We start from the raw sequence: 24,891 nt of genomic DNA, 5'->3' as shown, positions 1-24,891 counted from the left end.
GTCCGATCCACAGCAGCTTCACCTTGTAACTTACAGGACTACTTCTTCAGGATCTGCTTCTAATGCCTCGGTGTCTGATACCACAGGACACCTCCAGGGGTCTTGTGAAGTCCATGCCCATTCTTGTGGGTTCATGGGTGTACATCAACGAGCAGCCTCTCAGTCAAATAACAGGAGCCTCTCAATTGAGGACCTACTTGATGCCTCCAGTATTTCAGGGATACTCTGTAGGGTCTACAGCATTGCCCTCCTTTTTTTGCGCATCCTTGCAGTTTAAGACTGATGTTGGCGTCTTCTTCCTAAAGGTTTCCCATGCATCCACAGAGTTAAGGTCATTAAGGTTAATAGCTTATCTGGATAGACATTTTTAGGCTGTGCTGCTCAGGCTCAGGATCCCAAATAGGTCAAACACCACACAGCCCTCTTTTCCTCATGAGATTAAGCGCATTATAATCTTGCAGATTCAATTAGGTTAGATAAGGCTACTGTATGTTTCGATTCAAGATCATATTCTTGACGTTGTCTCATGATGGAGCATGGAAACAAATCAGTTGGGTAATCAGTTTGCTGTTTGACTGTCTCCCCACGATCCCATTTTGGGATCCAGTTTATAAAGTACTTATCTCACCTGGCTATTTACAATCAGTGCAGATTACACAGGCTGTCATTTGATAAAACTGGACTCATCTGGCAGGACTCTGGGTTTAATGCAATCCCAGGTTAAGAAGTAAATCTAGTCATGCTAGCGTGCCTGAGCCCTTATCCACTTAACTTTCTGTCCACACTACCTACCTTATCTGCAAGGAGAGGGTTGTTATATAAGGTTGCGCTGGGGTGTGTTTGTTAAGGGACATAACATGATGCAGGTGTATTTTTAATCGCAGAGTGACTCATGATATGGAAACTATGGCCCAGTGCTGATGTCCGATTATCTTGGTCTGATGAAGTTTGGGCACCCCTGGTCAAAATTGTTACTGTTACAGTAAAAGGTGCTATATGCAATTGCAGATTGCAGTAAAATTCAGCGGATGCTTGCTCACGGTTTGCTAGCTCTCTGGTCTGTTTGCGCCCTGGAAAGAGTCTGATGTTCGTACTCAACCCTGGCTCTGTTAATAGGAAACGAACGAAGTGGCTCAGACCCAGAAACAAGACTATTCCAGCCAATCAGCAGAGGGGGGCATTCATGCTCGTGCGCAGGTTGGGGGAGGGGGAGGGCGGGAAAGACTGGGTATCTAGCACGTGCTACGTGTTGAGCTACACATATTGTCTATTGAACAAATCTGAACAAAAGGTCTCGGATCAGGGTGGATAACAACAGTTTGGTAAGCTAACGCTAACTATGATAAAGCTCACTAACGTTTTATTATCATGGTATTTGATCGTACAACATTTGCGAAGGATTTTATGGCCATGAAGATCTGGGGAGGGGAGCACTGAAGGGAATCTCCAGAATCGTATACGGCTCCTTTAAGTGGGGGGAGAAGATGAACTGAAAGTTTTGGCTAAAGATGAAACATTCTTTTTGACTTTTTAAAGATTAGTATTATTAGTCTTTTGTACAAGTGGGGAAAAGGAAAAGAGCACCATGCGAAAGAGATTTGAGCTCTTGGGTGACTTTTACACTCCAAAAGAGCAAGGCAGCCTGAGAATCGTCCAGAACTGGAAGACTTCTGCAAATGGGTGAAAAACCTCCAAACCAGGATTGAAGGAGGGTTTTACCCTATAGTGCGGGGTGCCCTAACTTTTGGCATCATTTATGGAGATGTCCTATATGCTGCGATGCAGAACACCCCAAATTGTTTACACGCTAAACTTAATGTATTCCTTTGTGTCTGAGGCTTTCGGAGATGAAAGCAGGTTTGCTGGGGCAGGCAGCGGGGTGGGGTTACTGGTGCTGGGGTTAGTGTGTGTGTGTTTCGAGGGGGAGGTTAAAAGGGATATTCTGCCCAAAATGATTACATATTCATATATGCATCAAGTTTGCACCCAGATTTAGCAGAGCCAGATTTTGATCATTTGTGAAAACTCACGTCTGCTGTCTGTCGCTGACTCCCTTTCAAGTTCAGTTTATTCCGTCTGTTGGGAAAGAGCATTGTGTCTGTCTGACAGAACCTACGGCTTTTCACCTTTGGACGCAGTCCTGTGACGAGTAATCCGCAGTCTGGAGCTTTTAAAACTCTTTAAAGCTGCAGAATATTGATTTTCCACGCTGACGCATATCTTCACAGCGTGTGCTGTGGTTTTCCGCTACCTGAAATAATCTATAGATACAGAGCCACAGAGTCTAGCAAATGCACGGTGCTCCCTTAAATGTCTGTCTGCAGAGGTTTGTCTGCATTCACTGTTGGGAGAGAAATGAGAGAAAATCTGTTAACCTCTTAAACTCCAAAGACCAGTATGTGGACTAGCTTTGGACTAATGATTGATAATACTATTTTCTGATATTGCAGTAATTGATGGATTGAATATATTGAATATTAAGTTTACATGGCATCTTGATTGAGCGATTGGTGTGGACACACCCTATGCTGGACAAGAGCTAAGCTGGTCAACCGACTCCTTACCCTCTTAGTATCAGGAGCATTGCTAGTCCTAGGTGAAGCTATGAACAGTGGGTTAACTGACAGTCTCGGTCAGTTTCTTTTAGAACATCGGAAAGTCCAGACCAAAGCCCGAAATCAAGGTTCATGGTTTTGTTACATCGACCCTTTCCCATTATTCACACACTGCCCCCATTTCTGCATGCTCGCTAGGTGTGCAAGGGTGTAGGGTGGGAAACGAGAGACCAGTTCTGCTGTGTTTGGACTCATAGCCAGCTATCTAGACTTAAATAAGTTAACTAGCAGGCTAAACACCACAGTACAGACCGTGTTCCAGCTAACAGAGGCTCAAATCACACTCGTTTAGAGGATAAAGCCTTAAATCTGGGAGCACGGGGTCAAGTGAGTGGTCTTAGGAGTGCTTTCTGTGTTTTTGGATGGAGCTGTCTAAGCTGCATGCCATTATGGACAATGGCTCCCACCCACTCTATAACACTCTTTCCACCGAAATGCACCACAAAGCGCCACAAGAGGTCATTCTTACCTGTGGCCATCATATGACTCTATAACTCCTCCCTCAGTGTGTGACACTATGGTTCAGCTGTGCAGTACTTCAACTATACTGTTCATATGTGCAATAATAATAGTACTGTAATTCAATATAGCCACTTACTATATTCATATAATTTATATACATATTTCTCTTTTTATTTTATAGAGTGTTTATTCTTATATAAACGGTTGCAACTGTAACAACTGCAATTTCCCTCCTGGGATCAATAAAGTCTATCTGATTCTGATTCAGGCTCATTTAGTAGACTGCTTTATCCAGGTTTGCTTGCTAGGTTTTTGCCCACCTGTTTTCAGAGCGTATGTGTATGGATTAGATAATGAGGTAATGTACCGCCAATAATGTACATTAGTGCATTCAGAGGAAAGCATCCCTCTCCTCTTCCTTTAGACTGAGCCCTGATCGTGGTGCAAAGCAGGCTGGCTGTCTTCGTAGAGTCACACTCTGCAGCCTGAGAACTCATTAGGATTCTGTAACACACTCACAATTCTCGAACAGGCTCGAGTGAATCTGCTGATCAGCTTTTGATGTTTCAGCAGCAAAGACAGCTATTCCATTTTCTCCGATACACTGTAAGAGCAGCCAGTGGCTCAGCTCTTGTGTTTCCTGGCTGGGAAAACAATAGGGAAGATGGACGGATGCAAACGGTTGTGGTGTAAAATGTCACAGATATTTTATCACTATGGCCTGGGGGTCACGGGTTCGAATCCGCTTTGCCATCAGCAGCCGGAGTCTAAGAGTGCACGACTGGAAAAAATCCAGCTCAAGACCAGCTGTTGCTGTTGTGGTTTAAGCTGGTCTTTGATGGTCAGGATGGTCAGAAGCTGGTCATCTAGGTGAAAACATGCTCTATGCTGGAAGGCTAGCTGGTTAACCAGCTCTTGACCAGCGTAGTGTATGTTACATTTGATTTTGGTAATGCTTGGTCATGTTAGCTAATCCGTCGTGTTCTTACTGGTCATGAAGGTCAACCAGCTTGGTCTTGCTGGCCAGTCAAGCAGCTTGTTTTTCTGTTACTATGCTTTTAAGACAAGCTTTGTTCTGATTGGCTGCCTGGTATTCTGTCTTATTCTGAAAAACAAGTCCAGGCAGAAAGGCTCCAGTGTTACTTTAGAATGGGAGGGCGGGGCTAAGCTGCTGTAGGCTGAATGAGTGGAAATATGCCTTGTTTTTGGAATCTGACCATATATGGAGATGGGAGGGTTTTTTTTACTTTTGTGAAATCGGATCTAAAAAAAAAAATTGTTGGCAATATTAAAACCTTGATGTTAAATATTTCACGTTATTCAACCCGTGCAATAAACTGTAAGGCTGCCGTTGGCCGAGTCACCGAGTCAGAGTGTGAAACTCAAGAGCAGGTGTCACGACACAGCAGCTCTGAACACCTTTCCTCGGTTATCCCTGTTTAAACTCATTAACTAAAGCACAGCCGGTGCTGAAAGCCTACTGTGATCTCTCTCTGTCTGTCCCACACACATGCACACTCCCTCTTACTTACACTCAGACCTGTGTGTACCCAAACAGTAGCCCTTCACATGTCCGTTGTGGGGTATAGGTTGAACACTTAACTATGTAATAATACATAATAAAGAAATAAACAATATCAGCACAGTATGACTAAAAAGGTGCACGTATTTGTCACTGTACAGCGAAATGTGTCCTCCGCATTTAACCCATCTGGTAGTGAACACACACACCCAGAGCGGTGGGCAGCCAACTCCAGCGCCCGGGTAGCAGAGAGGGTAAAGGGCCTTGCTCAAGGGCCCAACAGTGACAGCTTGCCGAGCCCGGGAATCGAACCCACAACCCTGTTATCGACAGCCCGGAGCTCTAACCGCTGAGCCACCACTGCCCCTACATGAAACCAGTACATAAATCTGACTAATGAGTTGTTTAAGAGTCGTTCGTCATTCATATGTTGACCTTACCTTGACAGACACTATGAATTAATCATGTTTAATCATGTTTTACAAATGAATAGAAAAAAGTATGTAAGCATATTTGCAGCTCCTGCTCTAAAGTGATGTCATGGCTGCTTGTTCCTGGCTCCACCCCCTCTGGTCTCCTCCCTTGTCGTTATTGTTTTCACCTGTGTTTAGTTTGTTAGCCCTACTTTCTCAGGTGCAACTAGTCTTCATATAAGTAGTTCTAAATTTTCAATATGACTTGTGTGTGCTGCTTCTTTTCTTTGCAGTGCTTGATTTTACGATTCCAGACAGATACTCTTAACGTGACGTCTTTTACTCTTGAGTCATGGAATTCCACTCACTCTTTTTATTTGGCCATGAACAGCAGTATTGTAAGCCTGGGTAACACTAAGTATTTTTTTATTTTATTTTATTATTATTATATGGTTGGTTTTAGTCATTTGGTCTGGACAATTGGAAAGAGAACCGAGCAGTGTGTGAGGGGTGCAGGGTTCTATATAGAATCACAGCTGTTACTAAAAAACTCTTAGTACCAGTACAGTGTAAGAGTATAAGATCCTTGAGGAACATTTGAAAGTTCTTCAATTTGAAACTGTTTTTTTAATAGAAGAATAGGGTTCTAAGGTTCCCTAAAGCACCCTAACATGATTCTCTACACTGTCAAACTCAAAAACTTGCAAAATGTCCTCAGTGTAGTAACAGTGTAGTAGTGTAGCACTAACAAAATCTTCAGGAGTTGATGAGTTCAGTTGTTCCTGCAGTGTCAGATCTACCAGATTTCTCCTTTTAGAACACTGTTGAGTGTAAGGGGCTGCTATCTACAATACAGTGCTCTGTAGTTAGAGTACAGAACTGCAAGCCAATGGAATATCTTGACCCGAACAGTGCAAAGAACATCTTGCTGTTGTTCTACAGGACCAGCAAGGTCAGAACATATTTAGCATCTACTGTGTTCAGCTACAGGAAACCTGGCTCCATTGTGCCCAAGGCCAGCAGAGAATGGCCATTGTTTACATCTTATTTGTGGAACCAAAATCCTTGGTTTTTAAAATACTAGGAAATTCAGCTGTAGATTAATCCATTACTGCATGAACCCCTTTTTGATTAGGGTGTCCTGACGAGGATTCCTTTCTCTCTTTTGGAGAATGATCTATTTCAGGTAAATAAAGGTACTGCTTGGTTCACCCATGGGGTCAATTTTTTTAGCTTAAAGTTTGTTACTCCAGCAGGACAGAAGAAGGGAAAATCCTGGACTTTAGGATAACAGTCCGACACAGTTTGGAGCATTTTGACCTTCTGTCTCTGTTTTGCAGTGTGTGGATGCGACCTGGCTCAGGGTGGATTCTTCATGAAGAATGGAGACTACCTGTGCACTCTGGACTACCAGCGCATCCACGGCACCCGCTGTAACGCCTGTGGCGAGTTCGTGGAGGGGGAGGTGGTCACAGCCCTGGGGAAGACCTACCACCCAGCCTGCTTCGTCTGTACCATCTGCAAGTAAGTCAAATGCACACAGGCGCAGACACCAGTAAACGCATTGTATCTGTCTGTATGGGTTGCCAGATATTCAGCATGAGAATCCGTATTCACTAGTAAAGTAACACGCCCTGTGAATTCATTATTTCTACCCGCGACTGCATTTTCAGACTGCCCCAGTTTGGCGGGAAAAGCACGAATCTATGCATGATTTTACTCTGCAGGGTTGCTATGGCAACCAGAAACGCTGAGCTGGTTTTCACTACCGTGGCTCTAAGATGGTGTTGCGCTCCTTTCTTTAGTTTTGTGGGGGCAAATGGCCCAATGCTCCCCTGTAGTTGGTGCCTATGGTAATGCATACAGTACATAAATAAGGGGTTGCAGAATACTGTACCGCATGGTTTACTAGCTGGTAAAGTTCTAAAGGGATTGTTAAGCTGCTCGTTTCTTTTATGCCCCGCAGACGTCCATTTCCTGCTGGCGACAGGGTGACATTTAATGGAAAGGACTGCCTATGCCAGTACTGCGCTGAGCCCATGTCCCCCGGACCCACCAAGGGCATCACTGGCCCCAGCAGTGAGTCTCCTCCAAAGTCTCACCATACGTTAGAAATGCTACACTACGCTTCTGCCATACAGTTCCAGCTGTTACAGCCTTGAGTTTCCAACTGCAAGATTAACCAGTAACGAAAAGCTGAGAGTCCCAATGGAATCCTCCTTACCATTCCCCTCTTTTCGTGACTCACTGAGGTCTGCATGGTAGCAGATGTTGTTATTTTACAGAACATTACTCTGAGCAGGGCAGTGTTAGGTGGTGTGTGATGTGCGTGAGATTAAAATCATTCTTGATTACATGGTTACATGGAAAATAATATGCTGGAACGACAAACTATTTTAGGTCATTTTAATTATTTTATTATTTTTAATAGTATTTTGTTTCAGTATATTTTCAGGTTGCTTAGGCAAACTTACTTACTCACTTAAGCATACTTATTATTATTATTATTATTATTATTATTATTGGCTTGTATATACATTTTAAAGGTCTTTTATTTAGCTACTGCTTACCTACTATTTAGTATATATTAATTACTCAGTATCTAAATACTAAATATTTCATGAAGAGCAGTAATAATTTAACACCTACTAATAATTTAGTAACTAATATTATTTAATATAATTTAATAATTTAGTCATTTCTCAGCTACTAATAATAGTAACTAATAATTATTCTGTAACTTCTAATTATTCAATAAATACTAATTATTCACTAAATACTTATTATTTAGCAAGCACAAATGATTTAGTACCTTCTAATTATTTAGTGTCTAAAAATATTCCGTATTCTGCATATACTAATTATTTAGTGCCCACTATAACTATTTAGGATCTAATAATTTTGCAGTGCCTACTAATTATTGTTCAATAAAATATAGCGCTTCAGTACCTACTAATAATTTGGTATTTACTAGTCCCTAATAGTTATTTAGTATCTGATTTGTTATTCTGTAACTACTAGTTATTCAATAAGTGCCAGTTATGTAGTACTTATGAATGATTCAGTAGCTTCTTATTATTTAGTAAACGATTTATTATTATTATTATTATTATTATTATTACTAATTATTCAATGTATTCAGTACTTGTCAATTATTCATGATCTACTATAAAAGAATAATGCGTTTTGAAGATCTGGGATAGGAGGTTTTCAGAAGCGTGAATGACTCTATGACACCACCTAGTGTTTAAATAACTCAGTTCATTTAAAGAGTGTTAAGTTTAAGTGAGAAAAGGGAGTAAGTGTGAGCATGTTAGAATAATACAGTTAATAATACAGTGTGTGTGTGTGTGTGTGTGTGCGTGCGTGTGTGTGTACGTGTTTTTCAGCCTGTGCGGGTTGCGGCAGAGACATTAAGAATGGCCAGGCCCTGCTGGCCTTGGAAAGGCAGTGGCACTTGGGCTGCTTCAAATGTAAAGCCTGTGGCAAAGTACTGACCGGAGAATACATCAGCAAGTAAGATACACACACGCGCGCACACACAAATATATATATATACAAACCCATAAACATCTTCTTTTTTTATATTTACTTTTAGCCAAATCTCAAATCTGTCCTATGGTGTGACGGTCTCTAGCAAGGTTTAGTAAACTACAACCTTTCTAAATAAAAAGGAAATGCCTAGAAATGTTGATGTATATAAATAATCAATTATAAATGATAAATAGCAGTAACGTGAGACATTAACCATGTCCTTGGGAAAAGAACCCCATTAAGGTTACCCCATTCATGTTGCTGAAGCCCCCTGTGAAGCCTATGAAATGGGCACATGGTAAAATTGTACACCGATCAGCCACAACATTAGACAATATTATTTGGGTCAAACTGTGTCTATGTCTAGACAACGCGGTCAGAACCTCTCTAAAACATCAGGCAGGTCATGTGGGATGTTTCTGGGTATGCAGTGGTCAGTAACTACCAAAAGCGATCCAAGGAAGGATGACAGATGAACCAGCGACAGGGTCATGGGCGGCCGAGGCTTATTGATGCTCATGGAGGTCCCACCCACCTCACTTCTGCTAACATCCTGCTGCCACATATGGCAGGATGCCTTTAGAGATCTTACGGAGTCAATGCCTCACATACTCAGATATATATATATATATATATATATATATATATATATTAGTGTATGGGTATCTGTCTGTTCATGTTCTAAGCCCAGCCTAACCTTAACCTCAATAACCAAAAACAAGTGGTCTTCCCTTCAAACTGAAGCATATTTTAAAGGGTCTTCTCCAAGAATACAAACATACACACATCTTTTACGTGCACATGCTCACCCCATTTTATTCCAAAGTTTGTGTTCTCTTCTTACTCACTCATTTTGATCTTGTCTTTCTAACATGTTGCCTGTACTTCTTGCTTTCTGCACAGAGATGGCGCCCCCTACTGTGAGAAAGACTACCAGGTCCATTTTGGAGTGAAGTGTGAGGCATGCAACGAGTTCATCACAGGCAAAGTTCTAGAGGTAGAGTGACATCAGCTTGGCCCTAAATTGTGCGCTCCCTGTTTCACACTTTTTTTTTTTTTTAACCAATTACCCAACCCGATCGTCCGTACTCTCCCCCTATCTCATGTCAGGGTGTCATGAATGTGTCCTGCATATGTCATCCAACTACCTGCCAATGCAGCATCACTGGGCTACAAACTGGGTGCCGGGTACCCAGCTCTGATATATCGTCCAGCACTCTGGCTGTAGTGGCAGCGCCTCAGTCCACTGGAACTATTTGGGACTATTTAAATCGTGGCACAGTTTCAGGATAATTGCATCAATAGAAATTCTCTAAAATATTTTTAAATGAATATAAATTAAATATTTGGAATTTAATCTTTCCATTGAATTCCATTGAAAGTTTTTTGCATTCTCCTGTTGTCAGGTTAGAGATGCAAGATTTTTTCTGAATGAGAACCATATTCTTACACAGTACTGTGCAAAAGTATTGGTCTATTTGATATGTAGTGTTAAGTAGTTATTTATATCTGGGTAAGAAATTTCCTCAAGAAAGGTCAGAATTTAAAGTTTCCACCCAACACCTTGTTTATTTAATCAGTCCTTCTTTTACAGTACATCAGGTGAGCTGCTGGTGGAACTGAACTAAGCCATACAGTTACTGGAATTCACTGAGAAGATCGGCACACAGAGTTCAATAATAATAACTTTATATCAATCTGAGTAATGGCTCTTGTATTTAGATTTATTTACCTTCATTCTGCCAAAAAATGAACAGTACAGAGAAGATCCTTCTGAATGGTGCTGTATGGTACTGTTGACACCCACGTTTCTAAAGATTGCCACTCCCTGACCGGCTCTGAAAAGAAAGTGGCTCCACCTCTTTAGCACCACTTTTTGCATATCATAATCTACTGGGTGTGTAGAACTGGAGGAAGGTGCAGTTACACACCGTGCAGACTGGCTGATATTTAATGGCTTTGCTCATGGTTGAACTGGACCGCAGGAATGCATCCGGACTGACCTCTAGTAAGACCCTTTTCAGATTTACAGGGCTTGTGGTGGGAGTGTGTGTCATTAAGGTGGGTGATATGAGGATATGTAGTCATTGTTATCACAAATTTGTCAAAATTTATTGAGTGTAGGTTTTTTTCATCATTACTTTCAGTACATTGAACAACTGCTTTTATCATCAATAGGACAAATCATGGATTAAGGTTTGTAGAAATATTGAAAGCTATACCTGTTTAGTTCAGGTAATGACCTAATGTTTGTCATAATATGCCTTTAGCTTATTTAATAAGATTTCTTTTCATGTCCCTTTTAAGTACACCCCACAATTCATGCTTCAAAAATCCATAACTGGGTGCTGGGTCCCTGTATAGTAACACACATACTGGGTTAAACTGGCCCAGTATCATCCAGTATAACCCAGCATGCTAGTAAAAATGGGTTACTAACCCTGTGGCTGGATTACACATAAACTACCCAGCACTTTGGGAATAGCCCAGTGAAATGAACCAGTAGACTCATCCAGCATAAATACCACCCATCAGATATTCAGCTCAAAATGCAGTTTTTAATATTGTATTTGTTTTTTACTGGAAATAAAACTGGTTTCACTCAATAATTCAGTTGCAAGAGCTTACATCAGCATGATTGCTGTTTACTGGCTTAAAATAAAAACATATTTCAACACAAAAATAAATAATAATAATAATAATAATAATCATTATCATAAAAAATTCAGCATGAATAAATCATTAATAAAAATTAATGAATAATAATAATTATGATTATTATTAATAATAATAATAATAATAATAATAAATAAATGTGTGTGTGCAAACCTAATCACCCATTAAATATGTTTTTTAGCTTTTATTTATAAATAAAAGCTAATTTATAAATAGCTTTTATTTATAAATAAATAGTAATTATGCTCTAAAATGTGCAGAAAGTGTTTATTTTAAAGGTTGTTTCCTGTTTAGGATTTTGTTTTACTTACACTACACTCACACAGCAGGTTAAGTGGCCCAAATCAATTTTCCTCATCAAATCCGGTGTTTTTTAGGCTGTTCACACTGTCTTTTAAATGGAACTTATATCTGACATTCGTTCAAACGGTTCACACTCCTAAACCAATGTTTCATTTGGCCAGGGGTGCCCAGACTTTTGCATAAGACTGAACGTATTAAAATGTCTATATTTAGTGATTCCTCTCAGTGCTACTGCTAGATGAGAAGCCCTTTAACCAACTGTGACCCAATCAGCTTCCTCAGTTGACGTTAATTAAAACTGAGGGTTGACCCTTCGGCTGGGTTGTCCCAATGACATAGTTACTAACCCTGTGGTTGGACCACACAACAACTACCCAAAGACTTTCCACAACCCAGTAAAATCAGAGCTGGCTCAAGGCATACTCGAATTACGCGGCCCCTTAGGGCCCCACTGCCACCGGGGGGCCCCCAAGAGCACCAAGATATCATGATAAAAAATATTTATTTTTAAAATAACACTGAATAATACAGTGAAATGGTATTACACAGGAAAAAGTGATTTTTATATTATCATTTATTTTCATAATTGGCACACCGATGCTAGGTTAATCAACTCCTGCGGTTGGGCAAATGCAGATATGCATGGTGGTATAGGGGGGCCCGAATAAAAATCTGCAGACTCCTTCAGCATTTGGGATTAATTTCAACCTGGCAGTTTTTTTTAATCCCAACGTGTGCCAGAAACATGAGAAATGCTCAGTATCGTTATAGACATCATGTACCATCATATGCTGAGGGTGGGCAATGTGGCAGCAATAGCACATCATTACAAGTGCTTGTAGGGGCTATTGGCAAAGTAGTACTTTGCAGAAGAGCTGTAATTAGACGAGCGAGTTCCCGCAATCCTTCTGCATCGTAAGAGGTAGAGAGTGCAGAAGGGTCACGCTGTGGAGGCATTTTCTCCTCTAAGAGCTTTTTGAAAGGCCTCTGAAGGAGAGGAACATCAGTACCTCTCTTTTGAGAGTGTAGTGCTTGGTGCTGTATATGGCTCAGGGTGGTAGTGCGAGGAATTTGCTGTCCCCGTGTTCTTCAGAGCGCACTCCGTTTCAGTAGTTTGCCGACATAGTGGACCCCTGGGCGTAGCAAAGAGTTGGTTTGGTTGGTTTGGAAACGATGAAGATCATGATGTGCATTATAGACTTTTGACTATGATTGGACAATATGACAAAAATATAACAGATATTATGATGCAGAGCACAATATTCAGTGTTTCTCAAGTTTGTATACAGAAGCCGAACAGTAGTGGTGCATTTAAAAAGTGACTATGAAAACTAGGGCCTCACCTAATATTACTTTTAGGGCTAAAATTCTTATGACCAGTAATATCAGCCATATCACTACTCAAGTCTGGACATCTGGGCAGTGTGGGAAACAGTATTTTGACTACCACTGTCGTTTGTTGGTCTCAGGTCTATAAATTGAAGTGTGTTTTATACCAGGAGCAGCAACAGAATACTGGCTAGACTGGCTTCTCATATAAACCAAGCTAGTGATATCTTTAAACCTATATATTTTTATGACCTTTCTTATTATTATTAACATAGGTCACACATTTGCAGTATCCCCATGATAGAATAGCTAATACAACATTGCTAGCCTTTGTCCAATTACAAACATGACACGGGGTTATAAGCCTTCCACAATAATTACATCATCAGCTTATCATACAATATACAGTCATTTTTGCTGACCTCAGTTTTGCCAGTTTACCTCAGCCTCAGGGAGCACTTTTGTGTGAGTTTTTGAGTTTTGTGTATTTATGTTTTATTTATGTTGGATATTTGAACATTATTGAAATTGTAATTTTACTGCCTGGCTGTTCTCAAAAGTGAAAAGTTCATTCACTGCATGGTTTTGCAAGAATAAGTCACAAATCAATTTAGTCATCTTGTATGGTAGTAACTGCAGACTCCTGCAGATGGCGCTGCACGTGGATGATCAGGCTATAAATACAGGCAGGGTGTGTGACGGTATTCATAGAAAGAGAAAAGGTGGTACAGGGCAGTGAGTGTATCATTGGATGTGTGGAAAATCAAAGCAAAGCAGATGTGATTGCAGTTTGGTGTGCCAAAGGCCACAGTGTGAAGTAGCTGAATCTGCAGGTGTATGGAAGCATACGGTCATACGGGTCTACCAGCAGTGGCAGAAATCCCAGTCTACAGGAAATTCTCGTCAGAATTGTGGGCGAAAGACGAAACTGACGTACAGGGAGCGTCTGTCCAATTTCACCATCACTGTCTGATAGAACACACAGCAGGGAACTGCAGACCATCAACATATGGAGCAGAGCGACAGGCAAGATGCTCACTTCTGCTCAGGAATGGCGAGAATGAGGAGAATTTCCTGTAGACTGGGATTTCTGCCACTGCTAGTAGACCTGTGTGACCGTACAATCACTCCATTTAGCCATTTATTAACATCTTCGTGACCCATTTCCCACACATCCCACGATACACTCACTGCGTGGTACCACCTTCTCTCAATCTATGAATCCCGTCACATACCCTGCAGGTATTTATAGCCTGATCATGAGTTTGGAGGTGCCACCACCTTAAACACGCAAGGTAGCTAATATTTCAGCCGATGAGCTTATTATTATTATTATTATTATTATTATTATATTGTTGGCCAAATGGTCTTAAAATTACAGAAATACAATATAAATGATTGTGACCGCCCTACAGTGGATTTGTCAATCACTAATGACTTTGAAAACTTGTCATTTGACCAGGGTGCCCAGGCTGGCATATGACTAATGACATAATACACAGCCAGTCAGCTATTAGTGCCTGTGCGGTCACTACACCCCAGCTGTGTGCAGTTGTATGATGCCAGCAGTTGTTTAGTGTTCTCGAAGCAATGACCATACCGTTTGTAGTTTTCTCCATGGTTTGAACCCTGCAGCTGCCCTGTACACTCTAAGGACCAATAGAAATGCGGAATGGACCAATAGAAATGCGCTAAATGACCTGGAATAAACTCTTATTTTACATATTTTACATGATTTCCATTCAGAGTTAAGACCATTTTAGCCTTCTCCTGTTAAGTCACCATTTTGAAGATACAGGTTTTTTTTTATTGGACAGCGACGATATACTCCATGCAGTTTTTCACTTTCCGACATAGGCAGTGTTTCCTTACATTGTGTCCTGATGAATGGACCAATGCTACGGTCATGTTGCCCACCTGCACACTCTGCAGATGCTAAACACAGCCTGGCCTGAAAGTTAAGTGCGAGTTTATATAATTGGTATGAACTAAAGGCCTTCTTAGTGCAAGCATGGAGATCATCCAGACCATAAATGCAAATAACCCTAGTTTTAAATGGTAGCATTCGAGAGGCAGTTTCAGCTGTACCATGGGCTGACCTTATTTGATTGGCAGCCGTCCGTCTGATAGTGCGCATGCAAATCGACTTCGCTGTGAAGTTCTCCTCTCCTAGAAGTTTATACTTGTAATTGTGTGATTGCTGTTAAATATACAAATGATGCTCTCAGTGAAATACACTACATGTCCAAATATTTGTGGACACCACATTCTAAGGCATGCATTCAGCTACTATAAGGTGGGCCAGAGGGGTATTAAGACCCCCTGCACTGAGCCGTGGAGCAGTGGAAGCACTGTCTTCTCTGGAATGATGGACGCTGCTCCATCCAGTACTTTTAGGAAGTTGGGGATGTGGTAGGGGGATGAGCAGCCAACATCCTGACCTCACGAACAATCTGAATGCAGTCAGATCTTCACAGCAATGTTCCAGAATAGAAAGCCTTAAAATGGACAGTAGAGACAGTTGCTCAAACAAAAGCAGGATAAACTTTTTTTTTTTATAAATAAGATTGATTCTGTAAGACAATGAATGAACACATGTCCAAATACTTTTGTCAATGTAGTGTATATAAAGGAAAACAACTGTTTGTGTTAGTTGTTTGCTACAAAGGACCTTTCTCAATGTGATGTACCATGTATCACTATGTGTGTGTCATCTGAAGGCAGGGGATAAGCACTACCACCCCAGCTGTGCTCGCTGTAGCAGATGTAATCAGATGTTCACTGAAGGAGAGGAAATGTACCTGCAAGGTGAGTCTGCAGCTACATCAACATGAAGCAAGACACTTTAGTTCAGTTTGTTGCTGCTTCGAAGGAGGATTTCACCACATATTCTAAATTTCTGCTTTAATTAAATGGTTGAAATATGAATAATTCCCAGATTTGGTGTCAAATTTGGTTGATCATAGAGAACAATGAAGAACAATGGTGACTGTCTGATCGTTATCCAAGTCACAATCATAGACAAGCCCAATCTATCAATTAAACTAATAAACTAATAATACCCACAATAATCTAATAACCCGTAGATCCAATCACCTCCACCAAGCATTTCCTCAAGCTGCTAACAAGATCTGCACAACTTTAAAGAGGACATTCAGACCCGCAGTTGTGTATCAGTTCATCAATTTTAATGGATGCCTTGTGTGCACAGCCCACAGGTTCTCCATATGGTTAAGGTTAGGACGTCTGACTTGACCTTTTCACCATTCTTTAGTTGATTTACTTGAGTGCTTTGGGTCGTTGTCTTGGTGCATTACCCATCATCTCTTCAGCTTGAGGTCATGGACTACTGCCCTTTCTCCTGTGTAGTGTTCTGATGCACCCTTGAATTTCCCTTCGCGATCAGGGTTCCCTCAATGATTGCAAGGCCTCCAAGACCTGAGGCAGCAAAGCAGCCCCAAACCATGATGCTCCTGCCAACATTCTTGTTTGGTGTATATCTAATAGTCTTCAGATGAACACAGGAGTAGTTTTCTATAGGTCTTTTGAGTTGGCCATTGTATTCTTGGGTTCATCTTAACAAGACACCCACTCCTAGGGTGTAGGAGTAACAGTCCTGACACTCCTAGTAGTAACAGTGCTGACTCGTCTCCATTTGTAGACAGTGTGTTTAACTGTGGACTGATGTACACCCAGGTCTGCTTTTGTCTCCATTTCACGATTCATGAGTCTGTATAACGAGTCGTCTGATGCCTTCTAAAATGTCGATGGCATCACAGCATGGTTCACGCTAGTCATTCTTTCTGGAGAAGAACAGATTTGTTGCTTACCAGACTTTGTGTGCCCTTATTTAATAGGCAAAATCCATATTTCTAGTCTCATCTCCAGCTAGAGCTAATTGACAGAAGTGTTTCAATTAAGAAAAAGTCATCAACACAGAGGTTCACTTACTTTTTCTAGCCTGCACTGTGCATGTTTAGTCGATGTGCTAAATAATAGACAGAAGAACTCTTTAGTTAGAGTGTCATTTTCTATAACTTTGGCTTGGATAACAGTGAGACCCCATTTCATTAGTAATTATTACAGAAATCCAGGTAATCTCTTATCTATCTGTAAACATGGGCAAACGTACTGTCATATGTAAGTGGACAGTGCTGTACAACACAAGGAAGTCTCAAAGCTTCATAGATTTCACCCCAGCCTCCTTCCACTGATTCCTGAGGTTCCGGCCTACTGAAGTGAGGCATTAACCAGCCATTGTATCACCGACATGCTTTTAAGCCCTTGTTGTGTTTGAGAGATTGTTTCATGCACTGGTTTCTGTGTTTGCTCAGGATCAACTGTTTGGCATCCAGGCTGCAAGAGCTCTACCAGAACAGAAGAGAGACACAGGGTAAGGCTCTCCATCCTGCCTCTACACGTTCTGACACGGTGAAGCTGATGCATCGCGCCTTTTTTGGCGTCCACTTTTCTGTGCTGTAGAGGCGTAGGGTTGGTTCCAGAAGTGAGACCAATAGACTGTGGAGAACTTCTGTCAGCCAGTCAGTGTTATGATTCTGTTTCTGTAATCCGGATTATGACAGTTGGGCAGCAAGTGTAGCGATTTCCTCCACTCTAGCCTATTTTGAAAGTGGAGAACCCAGAAGTGGTGGAGGTACATTCCCCAATTTCCAGCAGAAACTACGCCTGTGAAAGTGTGACGCTCTCTGGAGGACCATGGGTGTCTCAGAACTTTAAAGAATCAAGACGAGTCCGGTTCCATATATAAGCTGTTTCAGTACCTATAGAAGCAGGTGTGTTCTCCAACCTCCCCTCTGCCTTCCTCCACAGCTGTTGCCCGCGTCACTAGCACTCCTCGCCAAAACAGAAAGGCAGGTACTGTATTTGCTATCGGCTGTGCCATGGCATCACATGACCATGCGCTGCCCCCCCCTGGAGGCGGCCCCGGCTGCAGCGCCGCCTCCCCCTCCCCCGAGCGTACCGTAGACTCATTCTCAATCAGAATGCCTGCATTCGACCCGCAGCCACGTAGGACCATGATCCGCCATTGGCATCTTGTTGTTCTCGCTCAGCACAGTCGATACAGCGGTAGCTCCACATGGGACGCCGAGTCCTTACTGGCAAATTCACTGTAAGGCCATGATCAGCCATGAGTAGCTCATCGCTAAATGATTAGCTCTGTGTTTCTCACTGCTGTTGGCAGGAAATGCATCGCAGGCCATGCGAAATGATCTGCAGTCACTGTTGAAACTATTTAGGTCAGATTGATTGACCAGCCAGTGCGTTGTGAAGAGACACAGAGCAAATTTGAAAAGTGCTTAATGCTCTCAACCACAGTTTTTGGAGTCTCAGTATTTGGATTAACATGCCAAACATGTGTTAACCATCGTTTATTTTGGCAGCTGGACATGAAATCATGACATCATTTGGCTAAGCTGAAGTGCAAGCACACAGCCACATGCACACCCACACACTTACTTATATAAGTAAGATATACTGTATATACATTAACCACTCACTGTATTAGAACCACCTGCCGTCCAGTTAGGCCCAGTGGCTTAATGAATAAGGCATCAGCCTTCGGTGCTGAGGATTGTGTGTTCGAGTCCCGTCTGATCAAATTGGTTGTTGTTGTGAGGCAACAGGTAACACCACTGCCTGCCAGTGAGCTACTACACCACGTGAGAAACTGGGGTTCGATTCCCGGTCTGGATGAATGTGCTGCGCTACACCAATAAGAGTCCTTGAGCAAGACTCCTAAAACTAGGTTGGCCCTCCTCTGTAATACAAGTGACCTTGTAAGTCGCTCTGGATAAGAGCGTCAGCTAAGTGCCATAAATGTAAATGTAAATTACCATTGGACATTTCATGAGGTGCGCCCACTTTAGAGGTTCACCATATATAAGCAGAAGTTGCCAGTTAGAATTGGTCTGTTTCTGACCGTGAGGCCACGGTCAGCAAGATATTATTTGAGTCATTTCATTATTAAATGGATCATTCTCAACACAGCGGTTACTGTGATTTTTGCTGTGTTTGGGTCGGTTTGACAGGGTCGAGAGTTTTTTTAGAATCAGTTTGGGACAAATAGGATCAGTTTCAGACATAATTTCTTTGGCCTTTTATTGTGCTTGGGTCAGTTATGGACACAGTTTTAAAGTCAGTCAGTTTCAGACAGAATGGTGGTGGGATTGAGACAGTTTCCAGAAGAACTTTGTTGGGCTTGGGTCCGTTTTGAACAGAATTTTCTTGGTTTTGGTCAGTTTTGGAGCATTTTTAGGGCACGGTCAGTTTCGGTAAGTTTTGGTCATTTTTTGGTCATTTTTCTTGGGCTTGGGAGAATTATGGACACAATTTTATTGGGCTGAGGTCAGGCAGTTTCAGACAGAATGTTCAGGTCATTTTTTTTTTCAGGTACATTTTATATTGGGTCAGTTTCTGAGCATTTTCTTGGTCTCTGGTCAGTTTCTAACCATATTTTATTGGGCTTTTGTGAGTTTTGGACAGAATTTTATTGGGCTCAGGTCAGGCAGTTTCCAGAGGAACTTTGTTGAGCTTAGGTCAGTTTTGGACACAAGTTTAATGGGCTCAGGTTTAATGAGCTTGAGTGGGATTGTGGGAGCTTGGGATTGAGACGTTTCCAGAAGAACTTAGTTTGGCTTAGGTCAGTTTCGGAGAATGTTATTGGGCTCGGGTTAGTTACGGACAGAATTTTCAGGCAAGTTTTTTTTCTGGTCAGTTTTTTTGGGTCAGTTTTGGAATATTTTCTTGGGCTTGGGTCAGTTTTGGAGAATTTTCTTGGACTCGGTTGGACTTAGTTTAGTGGTGTGTTTGTGACACATTTTTGTTGGTCAGTTTTATTCTTTAGCTGGTGCTTTGATTTGGGTTGGAGCTCAGAGAGAATTACAGGTGCCACAGGTGCCGTATACACACATCGGTGCCACTGCCGTGTTTAGGATGGTCAACCCCCCAAAACTAAGCCGAGCTAAAATTTGTTCTGTAGTTAGTCACTGACAACTAATGAAAAAGCTGCAGCACAGCCAGCACAAACAGCATGTCTCCATCTGTACACCAGCAAAGTGGAGCTACCAGGTGTTTCTAATACAGTGACCTGTGAGTGCATATTCCATCCTGGCTGAGTCATCAACGAACCTGCAGTTAGACCAGGTTTGTGCAATTGTGATGCCGCTCTTTGAGGCACCACCCAAGTAGACATTTGTGAGAACCTGTTGCTTTGTCTAATCCATCATTTAACTGTCATCTTATCATAATCATAGCCTACATAGGCCTATTTACTTAGAGAAAAGTCACAACAGGTCTGGATTCATCCCTCATAAGCCATTAGTCCTCCTTTTAAGCCATGCTCTACCTGTCTCATAATCATAACCATTAGCTGAAGCCTACCCGTGCTGACATACCTAGCTTTACTAGCTTCATGGAATGACATAAGGGGTCTTTTCACTCATCATTTAGCCATTCACGTCTGTGTGAATGATGAAAAAAAGTGTTCCTAGATTTTATTCACCAATTAATCCTGTTTATTGTGCCATCTGATACACTAGATCACCCAGATGATTGGATTACATTGTGTGTACATTGTCTGTAACAACCTAACCAATGCTGGTGGAGAGCCCTTGGTCTGCCGGGGTGTCTTTTTTTTGTGTTGGCTGCCGGTACTAAACCTGTGTTCGCTCCACAGCCGACACGCTCATCGTCCGAGAGTATGTGTTCCAGACCTGGTTCAAGCATACCTGGCTCACCGGGTCACACCATATATGTAAGTGCTATGCATCATGCTCCCTATGTAACCCATGAAGCAGCTATAGTCCAGTCCCACTATAATGTAGACCCACAGTCTCTCTCCTACCACAAGTTAATTTAAGCCTGGCAGGGTAAACTGCTCACTACAGTGTTATAAATGGTCTTCACTGATGTTTAAATCCCGATCCTGCATAGCTTCACATTAGTCAAATATAGTCCTTACCTTAGACTACACCTTTTCCCAATGCACTGGACAGATTCATGTTTTCCCTGCTCTGCTGACACTGACACACCAAGCCAAAGCTGCCCAACAAGGCTAACCACCTCGTAAAAACCTACATCTGAAAGTGTGTACATACAGAAACACTGCAAGACCCAGTATTACTTTATAAAATGCATGTGTGTGTACATGCTCTGCCTTTTACAGGCCGATTTAGTTTGAGCTGTGTAGTTTAATAGACATCCTGCTAGCTCTGTAGCGCTGTGTAATGCCCTGTGTTTGTCTGTGTGTGTGTGTGTGTGTGTGTGTGTGTGTTTTCCCTCTAGGCAAAAGTAGACAATGAGATCCTTGATTACAGGGATCTAGCTGCCATTCCCAAAGTCAAAGCCATTTATGACATTGAGCGTCCTGATCTTATCAACTACGAGCCACTTTACACCACTTCCCTTGATGAGACAGAGGAGAGAGAGAGTGTGGGAGAGGTAAAGCACGAGCGATCTGTGTGTTCCACTCACGAGTGTGGAAATGCTTGTCAAAAGTTTGGGGACACCTGGCGTTTCAAAAAGGGTTTGAACACAATCATGTTTACAGAAAGTCACTAGAAAGCTGTTAGGATTGTGCTGGATCCGATGAAACAACTGACAAAAGCCCTACTCTGAGAATAATGCCAAAGCCCACACATGGTATCCCATTGTTGTGATGTTTCAGCTGTTCAAGCCGTCTTTACGGCAAAAAAAGGGTTCAGCATGTGCTTTTACAGAGTCGTCTTCACAAGAAGACTTGAGCAGGGAACATTTCAGAATAGGGCAAAGTGTCCTCAAACTTTTGAGTGTATCCGGTGTGTTTGATACGTTGGATTAAACTGCACAACAGCAAATCAAAAACACCCCCCCCCAACCTGCCAAATTTAATAATTAGTACGTGTATCATGGAATATAGTAGAGAAGGACCGATCAGTGTTTTTGGGGCCCGAGATCTCCAATTGTCTTTGAGTAAGATCGGTCGATCCCTGATTCCGATCGGGGGGGCGGGGCTGGATGCCACATTAAGCTTTCCAGGCATACTTGGTAATGCATCATCGTGCAGGGCTCCTGTAATGCTCCTGCATCGTCTCTCAAGCTGAAATGAACTTTACTTGCGCTGTAATACTCCATCGTTAGTGTCGTTACTCACTGATACTCACTGTACTGGGCTGCTCGCTGTAAAATTCTGTACTCTGCTTCCCCCACGAGTCACGTTAGTTCTACACATTCTACAAATTTGTTTGAGTCACATATGGATAAAAAAATTCTGCACCTTCTCTTAATGGGACTCTGAAGCCATGCGTGAGGTCCGTATTGCCATATAGCTTTGAATGTGGTTCTGCAGCGTGCTGTGACCTTGTGCAACAATGCTGCAAATCTCAAGATATGGACCATATAGGCTGAATTTTTTGGTCTGAAAAAAATATTTGGTCAATCTATATTCTTTCATCTCTAGAATATAGAGTAGGGCCTATGAAAATATGAAATATTTAGTGGCTATTACCTAAAAGGGAGGTTTTAAAGTCAGATAACTGATGTAATTATGTTAAGTTAAAAATGTAATTTTATAGTTTTAGCTGAACAGGTCTTAACTGACTGTTCTGACTGTCAATCTGCTATTGTCTCTTACCTTAAAGTTAAATAATCACATTAAATACAGTGTACATATGCAAATTAAATGCAGTATAAATTTTGGAGCACTGGAGGCAGATCTACACAAGGCCTCGGAATACTTTCAGTAAAACAAGGCTCTCAAGGATTACGCAAACGTAAACCCACCTTTGTGAGCTTACAGGCGCTCCAGCACTTCAGGTGGCGCTGTGAGATTTTATGGTCATTTCATCAAAACTACTGTAAGAGGATTGTACCACCTCTATAGCACCAACCAGTCAGTTGTTTTATTGCGTGGCGTGTTCGTGAGCAGAGTTCACTCAGCTGCCATGCGTGCCACATGGATCCTGTTTACACCTGGTCACTTCAGTGCGTCATGAGTGTCGGGATTATATCTGGATAAGGCCCACAGACCGCACCAAAACGCAAGTGCTAACTCGCCCAGCGCTCAAGATTTGTACCAGATACAAATCCCATCACTGAAACCACTCCAGGAGGAGGTCTGAGACACATTTGAGCCACATGTTCCAGCAGTGTAAGCGCATGCATCTCTCCAAGACTCCAAGATTCCACAACCAAAACCCCCTCAGTACAACCTAAACACCAGTAATAATTGCTGCAAGATAAGCCAATTAGCATATTTTGTCCCACGCAGCAATTAGATTCAGTCTGACCAACCAGACACAGCATTTGGCTACTTGGTGTGAACACATGTGGCTAAAATCTTATCAGGATACAATCCAGATACTAGTGACTAGTCAGGTCTAAACAGGGTCATGGAGAATGACGACTCCACCAGGCGAATGTCTTCTCCGCAAGACGTGCACTGAAGTCCTTAGAACTCTTGCAGCTTTGGTTTCTGATTAGGGGCAGAATGGTACTTTTTTGTTTACGATGCCCACATTGAAACTCTGAGTATCGTCCGACACTGGTGATACAATATTTTTTCTTTAAAACCATTATAAGATGGATAATGAGCTGATTTTAATTGAAGCACTTTACTTAAGTATCTAAGATAAGTATCTAGAATTAGGGCTATCATGTTCAGACTACTCAGACACTCCACTACCCCACAGGTACCCAGTCCAGCTCAGTAGTGGATCTTTCACTTTTAATACATTTGCATTTTACATGCTTTATTTGTTATGTTAACCATGATGGTAGGTTTTTTTTGTTTGTTGTTAATTTCTACTAGTTTTGCCTGTGTTGCAGTCATGCAGTTAAACAGAAGGTGACTCTAGTACCCTCCTAGCAGACTTTGCATAAGGTCTTAACAACACTGATATTTGGTTAAAAAAAAGTGAAACTCTCTATGTCTAAATTTGGTTGCAAAGTAAGTGTTTAAAAGACATCGTTTTTAGGTTGATTCAGCGACTTCAACCCAACCTTGAATTTACTGCAGTGTTGCGCTAAACACCACCCCAATCCGCCACGTCACCCCTGGACCACATACTTTTTGCTTTGGGCGACAGTCCTTCAGTACTGCAAGAGCAGACATCAAAAGCTGTCTTTCTTTTTCAAAGATTTCCATATATAAAGTTTTGGAACTGCAGTGAATATGTTCAGAAAGACAAGTTTGGGTTTGAACAATTAATTCTTAAAAAGACATCCACTTTGGGTTAACTTTGGACCAAATCAGACGGCCAAATTTGGCCAAATTTTCAATATAAATTTTTGGGGTAAAAAGTCCATGATGGTTCCACCACAATTACCCTGAAAAACAACATCCATACAACACCTGGTGCTGGGTGGGTATGAGATTCCCAGTTAAACTGCAGAAAATGTTGGGGTTCGAACCCCAGCAGTGCCACAATCAAATAAAACATCATTTATTTTTTTGCTGATTCCAATAAAACCACAGGTTAGCAACTGATCTATGGGTACAGCTGTAGTTTAGAGTCAGTGCTGGAACTCTACACAACATGTTTCCCCTCACACTCGACCAGCAGACAGCTGAACTGCTGCCGTATTGGAGTTCACGTGAAAGGCGAATGCTTTATTACCATGGCAACATGACCCCTCTTTGTTAACAGCTTCAGACGTTGAGGCGAGAACGCTCCCCCATGCCAGACGACAGAGTAAGTCACACCCCACCATAATCATAAAAAGGCCTTAAAGGTTAAAGGGTGTGTGGCCTACACACACACAGCTTTTGACCTTTAACCTAGCGCTGCACAATGTACGGCATCATTTCGTCTTCATTACCATCACACCAGTACTGGTTTTGCAGCAGGTTTGCAATATGCAAATGAGCCTGAATGTGATCTGTTGTGTCCTGTTAAAGATAACAGTTGGTCAAAACCAGTATATTGCTATGTAGCAGAATATGGTAGAATATACACTCACCGAGCAATTTGTTAGGAAGACCTGTACACATCTAATCAGCCAATCATATGGCAGAAGTGGAATGCAGCACATTATTCAA

General features: G+C 41.8%; 1 protein-coding gene across 4 annotated transcripts in view; it reads left to right on the top strand.

The window, feature by feature from the left end:
- Positions 1-24,891, top strand: part of ablim1a (actin binding LIM protein 1a) — a 76,424-nt gene that overhangs the window by 30,393 nt on the left and 21,140 nt on the right. For all 4 annotated transcript variants that reach the window (XM_072677402.1, XM_072677401.1, XM_072677399.1 and 1 more), the window contains exons 3-11: positions 6,353-6,536; positions 6,979-7,091; positions 8,402-8,528; positions 9,450-9,543; positions 15,575-15,662; positions 17,189-17,247; positions 20,551-20,628; positions 21,159-21,314; positions 24,500-24,544. In XM_072677402.1, coding sequence (XP_072533503.1) covers positions 6,353-6,536; positions 6,979-7,091; positions 8,402-8,528; positions 9,450-9,543; positions 15,575-15,662; positions 17,189-17,247; positions 20,551-20,628; positions 21,159-21,314; positions 24,500-24,544 — 944 coding nt within the window. The remainder of the gene's footprint in view (positions 1-6,352; positions 6,537-6,978; positions 7,092-8,401; positions 8,529-9,449; positions 9,544-15,574; positions 15,663-17,188; positions 17,248-20,550; positions 20,629-21,158; positions 21,315-24,499; positions 24,545-24,891) is intronic.

This window comes from Salminus brasiliensis, chromosome 4, assembly GCF_030463535.1.
Source record: "Salminus brasiliensis chromosome 4, fSalBra1.hap2, whole genome shotgun sequence".
NCBI lineage: Eukaryota > Metazoa > Chordata > Actinopteri > Characiformes > Bryconidae > Salminus > Salminus brasiliensis.
The sequence above is the reverse complement of the archived record's forward strand: the minus strand, read 5'-3'. Positions and strand labels throughout refer to the sequence as shown.